Raw genomic sequence first — 10,027 nt, forward strand, 5'->3', positions numbered from 1 at the left:
CGATCACTACACTCCAGTCTGGGCGACAGAGTGAGACTCCAACTCAAAAAAAAAAAAAAGTAATGTATGTTACAGAAATTATTCTGAATAAGAGAAGAAAAGTATAATTTATATCTTTGGTAGTAGAGGAAATGTATAAGATTTTAAAAACACAAAGGTATTTTTGTACTATTTGTACTATACATTTTAGCAAGACTAACAGATTAAGATATAAAGAAAATCCAACTAATCATTGTGTGTGCTGCCATCATTTCAGGGTTGTTTGATCTCTGGAGGTTTGATTTTTTTGTTTTGTTTTGTTTGTTTGCTTGTTTGTTTTTAGGCTAAACGGACTTGGCAAGGTTTGAGTGGAACAAAATTAATAGTACTTATTTGAGTGGCTTTGGATATTTACATATATGATTTTCAATTTGCCATATTCTTTCCTTATCTTTGTGTCCTCTCCCTACAGTTCATTTTCTGTGTAGGTTCTTGCAGCAGTACAAGCTTGAAAATAAGTTGGAATTCAAAGAAGATTAACCAACACATGAGAAACTTAGGAATGCTTGTATTGAGAGGTTGCTTAAAAGTAGATGACAACACTTAGGAAGATTTTTGAGGTCTGAGGGTGCATATTCACATTTTATTGGGATCTCCTTAATTGTAGTACATTTTGTAAACTTGTAGTAAACCTTGTGGATGAATATTTTATACTCACAATGGTATCTTATGCAAGAACAGCCTTGGAGGTAGATGATGAACAGTAAACTCAGCAATCTGCATGGTATGGTTTCACAGACAAAAACAGTCTTTTTATTACGTGTGCCTTAAATTCTCCTCATGGTTTGGACGGTTCTTTACCTCAAGGCTTTGCCATCTGCTAGGAGAAACTGTCTCCTCTAGGAAAAAGCAAATGCTGATTCAGCTATTTACCCTTGAGGGTGAATGGTTTTGATCTTTTATTTTAAAGAATACAATTAGTTTGGCTTTTGAGGCTTGCCAGATGAAATCTAACTAGTATGATACATTTTAGCAAGACTAACAGATTAAGACATATTATATTATAAAACAGTAATCAGGATCATTTTTGGAAGTATTATTAGAGTGAGCAGATCTATTAATGAGGATCATAGATAGAAAAAGATTTTCATAGATAGAAAATCTTCATAGTCAAGATGTGATTTTCTCTGTGGCCTCAGTGTCCCAAGTTGTTTGAGAAAATTATATTTTGAGCTCAAGACATGAAAAATGGAAGCAGACCAAAGGTTTTAGTTTTAGCTTTTAAAGATTAAAATACTGTCATTTCTGCTTTCATACAATAACAAAAAAGTCAAAGCAGTGATTTTAGGGTTTTTTTTTTTCAAATTCTTAACCTCTAGGTTGTAGAAATTAAAAAAAAATCTTCAAAATCTTTCAGAGAGACCTCCCTCTGTAAGTACCAGAGCAGCCTATTTCAGAGGGAAAAGGGTAAGGAATGAACAAAGGGGGAACATTGTCAAAATGTAGAGGCCAGGACCTCATCCCAGGGTATATATCTGACTCTTAGAGGGAAGAGGTCTTCCATGGTTTATAAAAAACATGTACCTTTATTTTGATGTGATGTGATCATTGAGAATCCTCTGAAAGTGTTCTTAGAGGGACTGTTAAAAATAATCAAGCCCTTGTGGCAAGCTTGCAATTTATCAGGTTTGGTTGTTGGAATTGTGTAATGATGTGAAGATGTGAACACTAGCATTAGTCAAACAATAGTGTGCAATAGTGCTGTTCTGGAATGTTTCACTCCCACTCTATTTCCACAACCTATAATTTACTTTCAGGGTTAAGCTTATTGCTAGAAGAATAACACTTGACCCACTGGTACCTTCTGAAAAAGGTCTGTGTCATAAAATGTTAGTGTTTTGCCAGACTGTTTTTGTCCCCTTCCTTATGTATGTCTATTTATAATCTAAAAAAGGAAACCAAGTTTCACCAGCTTAGTTGTTTGTTTGCCTTTTGTTTTAAGGAATTGGTTTTCATAAAAATGAAACCTTATTCATCTACACTTGTAGGTTGGGATACAGGAATACTTGACTATAATTAAGGGCAATTTCAATAAGTGCCTTCAAATGCTCCTTTAGCAGAGAAGCCAAATAATTTTAGAAAATAGTGTTTTTTACTTATCTTCTACTAGTCAGGCTTACCAATACTGATTCTTGTGTTTTTTTTTTTCTCTCCCCTCAGATGTACATCCAGACAACAACACTTACTGTCTCCATGAGTTTAAGTGCTTCAGTGTCTCTGGGCATGCTCTATATGCCCAAAGTTTATATTATAATTTTTCATCCAGAGCAGAACGTTCAAAAACGCAAGAGGAGCTTCAAGGCTGTGGTGACAGCTGCTACCATGCAAAGCAAACTGATCCAAAAAGGAAATGACAGACCAAATGGCGAGGTGAAAAGTGAACTCTGTGAGAGTCTTGAAACCAACAGTAAGTCATCTGTAGACTTTCCGATGGTCAAGAGCGGGAGCACTACCTAATAGATGTACGTTGAACATTCTTCTCCTAGTCTTGGGGATTGTGCTACATGTTTCCAGGTGCATGGCAGTAGCCACATACCATAAGGTCATCACACAGTTAGAACAATTTGGTTAGAACCAAATAATTTCCAGATGATTGGCTGTTCCACAGAGCACAAATATGCACACAAAATCTCTTTGGCAAAGCATGGCATTCAGGTCTTTCTTTTGAGGCATTGCAGAGCTTGGGGTTTGGAAGCATCTTCCATTCATACAATTATTTTTTAGCACTTAGGAACTATTTCACAGTTTTTGTTGGTTCAATATTGACTGCTTTTTATAGCATTAATAGCTTAATAATATTTATGAAATATACACAAATAAATATGTTATTTGTTTCTTTAGGGAAATGAGAAAACCAGTGAGCCAAAATATTTAGTTAAGTCACAGTTACTACTTGATTCTTTCAAGTGATCCCCTTCCCTTGGGCTTCCCAAGGACTTTCTTTGACTTCCCTCCTTGGATATATTAAAATAATTAGAGCTCTTCTCTAAAAGCCTCATGACCATGAAAATAGGTTCTTTTCTACAACCACCACCCCATTGTTCTTTTCCTGATCTATTTTCCTTTTTTCTCACCCCAGAAGCAGCACGTGATAACAATACATTGACGCCTGAACTCACCCAGTAGAGTTTAACTGATCTATTAAAGTTGGTATTATTATCTATGGAAGAATAGCAAATAGATTGAAGATTTGTATGGTAAAATACGAGAACGCTAGGATCGTAAAAATTACAGCTTTTACATGACTAAGTTCTACAGAAGAATCAAAAAGAAATAAAAGCTAAAGCCCTTGCTGTTAGAGTGGCTTTCAGTCTTCTGGGAATACAACATAGGTATTCAATAATTAAGATTATTATTGAATAACTTATACTACGGTCCAAACAGCATAGGTTCAAATGCTATACAAAAATGTCTCTTCCTCTCACATTCATCCAGTAGACTGTATCCTCTACTCTCCATGCTTTGGACACTAAATATAAGAAAAAACAATAATTTATTTTATTTGGTTAATTATCATAGCAATTCTTAGTCTTCACTCGATCTACAAACCTTTGGTATCAATATCTCAAGATGACCATTGTCTACTCCAATGTCCCATACACAGAACTGTTTTTAGATGATTAACATTGCTCAATTAAAGTTAATTGGCTTCAATTACCACCAGACTACCTGGGATTATTGACCAGATTGGCTCTAAAAAGACTACCTTCAGGTCACTAAGACAAAATTTAGTCACTTCTAGAGAAATTACCCTTATAAGAATTTCATAAACACTCCCCACTTATTCACCTTTCAGCAAACATGAAACGAGAAAACTATAAGAGAAGGCATGATAAGGATGGGTTTTATTAACAAATCATTGTAATCATCTTTGATTAGAAGTAACCAATTTACTACTAATAAACCTATTTTGGCTCTTAGAAAAAGATGTACTATAAAGGCATCACAGTAAAATGCTTGTGATTTGAGGACAGAATTTTATCTGTGTTTTCTACCTTGGAAGCATCAGTGTTGGAAGTTAAAACCTATTGTAGGATGCCAATAAATTGCTGTTGGCCAGTGATACACTTTGAACACTGGCACTTCTCAGTATGACTCACCAAAGCCTATTGTTGTACCTGTTTTGTAGTAGCAATCCAGAAAACTTTATAAAATATTGTCAAATCAAACAACAAATTTATCGTGAAATCAAGACCAGTCATCCCAGATGCACTTTCGGAAAATGATAAGGAAAATATTAGTAGACTTTCACCACTTTAAAGAATAAATAGATTCCCTAAAAAGGAAAATTGTCAGTATTGATAAGAATTAATCTATTATTGAAACATATCTCATACATATACTGTTTTCCTTCTGTTATTTTCTGTTAATATTGAAATGCAAATTATATAATATGCATGCATTCTCTATTTTCACTTAAATAAGAATGAAAGATTACAAACAGGAGACTTATTTGGAGGGTAAGCCTATAGTCTTCTGGAGAAGTCAGATGCTAACTTCTCAATGGTGAAGGAATGTCAAAAAGGTGAATCAAGATAATGTCAACTACTGCCTGATAAAAGGTTTAATTGCACTTTGGAAATTTTAGTGCATTCAACTTTTACAGGAGTAGTTTAGGTTTGAATAAATTGGGTCCAAATAAAGTGATTTCAATGTATATATTCAGGAGATAAACTGTATGGAATCTTCACACATCTTTTTACAGCGCCACCTCGGGTCACCATTGTCAACCTCTATTCACTCACATGACCATTGTACAAGGAAGGGGTAGATTTGTGTGCTTTTGAAATGAAATTTGCAGTTCAGTATATAGGAATCCAAGTGAGAAACCTGGCACAGGTATCATGGGCTCCCGTGTCCCTGTTTCCTTTACTCTATGTACCAGTGGTTTAAACTAGTCAAATTCTCCTAAAATCACAAACCATCTAAAAGTATTAATATAACTAATCCCTTAAATGCAATCTTTTCCTCCTACACCTCCTCAGATTTAAAATACCTCCTCTCAAAATAGGTAGATTCTCAATAAATCCAGGGCAGGTTAGTCTTCTGAAACAGTGTATGTGTTGCTGCATTCTCCATGCTTTCTGCTTCCAAGGCTTTGGATAAATCACCTCTACTACAATGACACGACAATGACATGCAAAAAGAGTTTTGTAAACTATAAATCACCATGTAAGGGTAAAAGTATCATTGCTGCCTTGGAAATGTAGATTGGTCACTGGTTAATAGAAAAGAGAAGACTTGAAATTCAAAACTATTGTTTCAGCATCCCTCTTTCTTTTTTAAAGAGGAGGATTTTAATAATTATTTTAATAATTACTAGTCCATTGTTGGGATTTTTATCATCAGTTATATATTTATGATATATATGTAATGCTGTTCTTTCATGCCATGGATCTCTACAAGTCCTTATATTTAGAAATTTCATCTTAAGCCGGGGTCAGTGGCTCAGCCTGTAATACCGCGCATTTGGGAAGCTGAGGTGAGTGGATTGCCTGAGCCCGCGGATTCGAGACCTGCCTGGGCAGGCGAGACCTCATCTTTACAATAAATCAAAAAATTAGCCGGGTGTGGTAGCGCGTGCCTGTAATTCCAGCTACTCAGAAGGCTGAGGCGGAAGGATCGCCGCAGCCCAGCAGGTCGAGGCTGTGGTGGCTGGGAGCAGCCACTGCACTCCAGTCTGGGCGACAGAGTGAAACTCCAACTCAAAAAAAAAAAAAAAAATTAAATTAAGTAAAAAAAAAAAAGAAATTTCATCTTAAATGTGATTTGCTAATGCCAGAAATTGTAGTCACATGCTTGAGATTTTAAAGGCTCAAAACCTACACAGAATTAATATGAGTCATGTGAAGTTGGATGGGAAAACAATGAATACATGTTAATTGCTGAATTTGCAGACTACAATTTACATTTTAAAAAATGGTCACATGTTTTATAACGAGATGAGAGGGGAATTAGAAACAAAGTTGGTATATATGAATTTTGCCAACTGTACCCAATTAACAATGCTGTACATAGTATTAAGCTATGTTCATGAATAACTTATGAAAACAGCTGTTGCTGGAGGTACATTTGTTTTCTCTAGCTTATGAATACAGTGTGGTATACAATAGAAAATTCACCATTGGTGTACTCAAAAAGTGATTTTCACATAAGTATATTCATTCCCATTGTGGGAAAAAAAAGATCCTATGAGCTCATCTGCATACTGCAAATCCATTTTGCTCTGTAATACATCTGGGATACATATTCTTGTGAGATATCTGCTCCTCATAAAGTTTGTCTCTTATGATTTCTTTCATATTGACTAAATTATCTGTTTCCAGAAACTTTCATTTCCTTTTCTAACAAGTAGAAAAATGATCATTAGCCTTCTTCTGTGAATTATATCCTTAATTCCCAATAGAATTCTACCACTTTTTCCTTGGGGAGTACTTATAAAAGTTCAAAAAATAAAGTATAAATGTTTAATTAACTGTAGACTCTCAAAGTTGGAAAAATCCTTGAAGATGGTCTGATATTCACTATCTGTTGAATGAGCATCTAGTTCAAGGTAATTTGGCTCTTGTTCTTCTTGATTTCAACCATAATTTTTTTCTAGCTATATACAGATTTGATAACTATTTCCTACAATTTTAGTTTTTGTTGACAATATTGAACAGTGCAGGAAGTTGGATAAACCACTCAGTCATTTTTAGGACTTTTAGGACAGTTTTTCTCCATCTTGTCTACAAGGATTATATGAAAATCTTCAAAAACAAAGCTGAAACTAAATTTATTTTCTTAGAGGAAATTTATAAGCACATAATTTATGTAAATTAAAGAGTAAAAGTTACCAGTCATAAAAAAATCACTCTTTCACTTCACAGCAAACCAAGCATAACAAATACCTTACCTTTTAGAAAGAATAAGAAAAAAGTAGACTTCATATTGGTTCTTTCAGACTATAGTGGTTTCCCCTCCCCTCAGTCTCCCCAGAATAACCCAGTATTGTGGATTTTGAGTAAGTCATGAAACTGAGGCCCAGTGGCTTGGTTCAGTGACTTTTTTTTTTTTTTAATACTTATTTTGCAGGGAATAGAATGTAATTTAAAACCAGGTCTAAAGTTTACTTCTCTCCACTGTGCCACAATAATAACCTAGAGAGGTGAGCAAGTTAAGCAGATATATCACCTCTTTTTTTATCTATTTTTCATAATACTTGGTGAAATAAAAAATAATAAAAGCATCTATTATTAGTACTTCTTTGGGCTATCTGTATTAATTTGGTTAATTTAGATTGTGAACGTTGTATGGACTTGTTCTCTCTGGTAAGAACTTGTCTGGTCAATCAGCAGTGTAGCACACTAAGATGGCATGAGCCTAATTATCAATTATTTCAGAGGAGGAGCTTTGTAATTTATAGTCTTATTCAATGTCTGCAATAAATAAATTATTCTCTAAAAATCTGTTTCATTCTGAATTGGACTTATGTATTGGAACACATGGATGTTTTGCTTTTTTAAATATCTTTTTTCTTATGATTATTCATTCTAGAATTATACTGAAAAATAGGACATCACATTTGAATTTTAGGACAGAGATTTATTTCTTTACATCTTTAACAAAATCCAAAGGAATTACTTGGATTTAGATTTATATTCGTTACATATAAATCTATATAATTCAAGCATGAATATCAATTTGACATAGAATATTTTGTATGAATATCTCTCTAATAGTCTTACAATAATGAGTTTTACTTCACAGTAAGTTGGTAAAAGAGAAATTAAGTACTCATTTCTTTCTTAGAGTCTCTATTTATTTGCTAAACATCTCCATTTGCATCCTTTGCATGAAACCAAAACAAACCATAAATATGCACTGGCAATTCACATATTTACTTTAATACTTACAGATATTTAATGTATTTGTTATTTTACCACATTCACTTCAACAGTCTAAAATTATTGTTTATTTTTAAATAGAAGATATATTAATTTATACGTATGTAATTACAATTCCTTACACCTTTTTTGGTCATTATAACATATTCAAATAATTGAGATCTTAGGTAAAAAATATTTTTTGCATTTTATGGAACAGATGATTTATCTGTTCTTACATTTAACATATATGTAAATGTTAGCCAAAATACACATTGAAATAGAATTTTGCCTAGATTTATTAAAGATTAGCACTTTTAAATTTTAATTTTCTGACCAATAGCTATATACTATAAACAAGACAACTTGTTTTTACAGATTAAAATTGCTGGGTATTCTTTTATTTCTACCACTTTAAAATTTTTACTGTAGTCATGCATAGCTTAATTATAAGGATATGCTCTGAGAAATATGTCCTTGTGCAAACATCATGGACTATACTTATACAAACCTAGAGGGCATAACCTACTACACACTAGGCTATGTGGTATAGCTTATTGCTACAGAGATACAAACCTGTACAGCATGTCACTGTACTGACAGGCAATTGTAACACAAGGGTAATTATTTGTGTATCCAAACATATCTAAAAACATAGAAAATGTGCAGTAAAAGATATAGTAAAATGAGAGTATCAAAGATAAAAAATGATATACCTGTAGAGAGTGCTTGCCATAAATGGACCTTGTAGGACTGGAAGTTGTTCAGTGTGAATCAATGAGTGAATGGTGAATGTGAGGATCTAGTACAGTCTACTGTAAAGTACACACACACACACTCTCTCACACACACACACACACACACACACAGAAGGAATACACTCTAAAATAATAAGTTAAAATATAGTAAATACATAAACCAGTAACAGTCTTTTGTTATCATATCAAGTATTAGACACACTATATAAATGCATGTGCTATACATTTATATGACTGACATTGCGGTAGGTTTGTTTGCACCACAAACTACACACACATGAATAATATGTTGCTTTATGATGGCTGTAACCTCACTGGGCAATAGGAATTTTCAGCTACATTATAATCTCATGGGATCACCTTCATATATGTGACCTGCCACTAACTTGAAATGTTAAACTGCACATCAGTGTACATGGTTTAATAATAATGAGTAACATTATAAAAGCTGAATATCAAAAAGCAACCATTACAGGATGTGAATTTTAAAATCATATTACCCAAATAATTTATTATTATACACTATTAATTTGTACTAATTTATCTTAACAGCTTCCTCTACCAAGACAACATATATCAGCTACAGCAATCATTCAATCTGAAACAGGGAAATGATACCGTCCGAAGAAACGTAGTATGTGATCTTAAGCAATGAACATGAGACTGCAAAAACTCACTCCTGAAGATCTCCGTAGACTACAATCAATCAAATCAATAGTCAATCTTGTAAGGAACAAAAATTAGCCATGAACCAAAAGTATCAATAAACGGGGAGTGACAAAACCCGTTTTATACAATACAACCAATGAGTGTCAAGCTAAAATATTGCTTCCTCATGAGCAGTTAAAAAAAAAATCACAAAAGGAAAACTAATGTTAGCTTGTGAAAAAAAAATGCTGTTGAAATAAACCATGTCTGATGTTATTCTTGTAAGTATTTTTCTGTGATTGTGAGAACTCCTGTTCCTGTCCCACATTGTTCAACTTGTATAAGACAATGAATCTGTTTCTTGTAATGGCTGACTGGATTGAAGCCCTGGGTTGTGCTAAAAATAAATGCAATGATTGATGCATGCAATTTTTTATACAAATAATTTATTTCTAATAATAAAGGAATGTTTTGCAAATGTTGAGAGTTGTTTCGTTCCAGTTTTAAAACTAGGGAGAACTCTTCTTTCTAGTTGGCACTTCTGCCATTTTTTAGCTCCTTCTATAAAAGACCTGGTGTTCTGAGGAAGTATGATATCCTAGAGGATATGTTTTTTGTACATCTGTGTATATGTGAGGAAGATTGTCTTTTATTCCCATACTAAAAGGCATTATTTGTATAAGATTTTGTCAATATTTCCAGATTTCTGTGCTAATT

General features: G+C 33.5%; 1 protein-coding gene across 1 annotated transcript in view; it reads left to right on the top strand.

The window, feature by feature from the left end:
• The window catches only part of LOC103271836 (metabotropic glutamate receptor 8), a gene marked incomplete at its 5' end in the record, with an annotated part of 190,757 nt that extends 180,965 nt beyond the window's left edge, over positions 1-9,792 (top strand). Inside the window, 2 exons of the mRNA XM_008069330.1 lie at positions 2,200-2,446; positions 9,215-9,792. Coding sequence (XP_008067521.1) covers positions 2,200-2,446; positions 9,215-9,264 — 297 coding nt within the window. The remainder of the gene's footprint in view (positions 1-2,199; positions 2,447-9,214) is intronic.
• Positions 9,793-10,027: the final 235 nt, after the last annotated feature.

The sequence above is a fragment of the Carlito syrichta genome, unplaced genomic scaffold, assembly GCF_000164805.1.
Source record: "Carlito syrichta isolate Samal-C Ts95f unplaced genomic scaffold, Tarsius_syrichta-2.0.1 Scaffold311938, whole genome shotgun sequence".
In the NCBI taxonomy this organism is placed as follows: domain Eukaryota; kingdom Metazoa; phylum Chordata; class Mammalia; order Primates; family Tarsiidae; genus Carlito; species Carlito syrichta.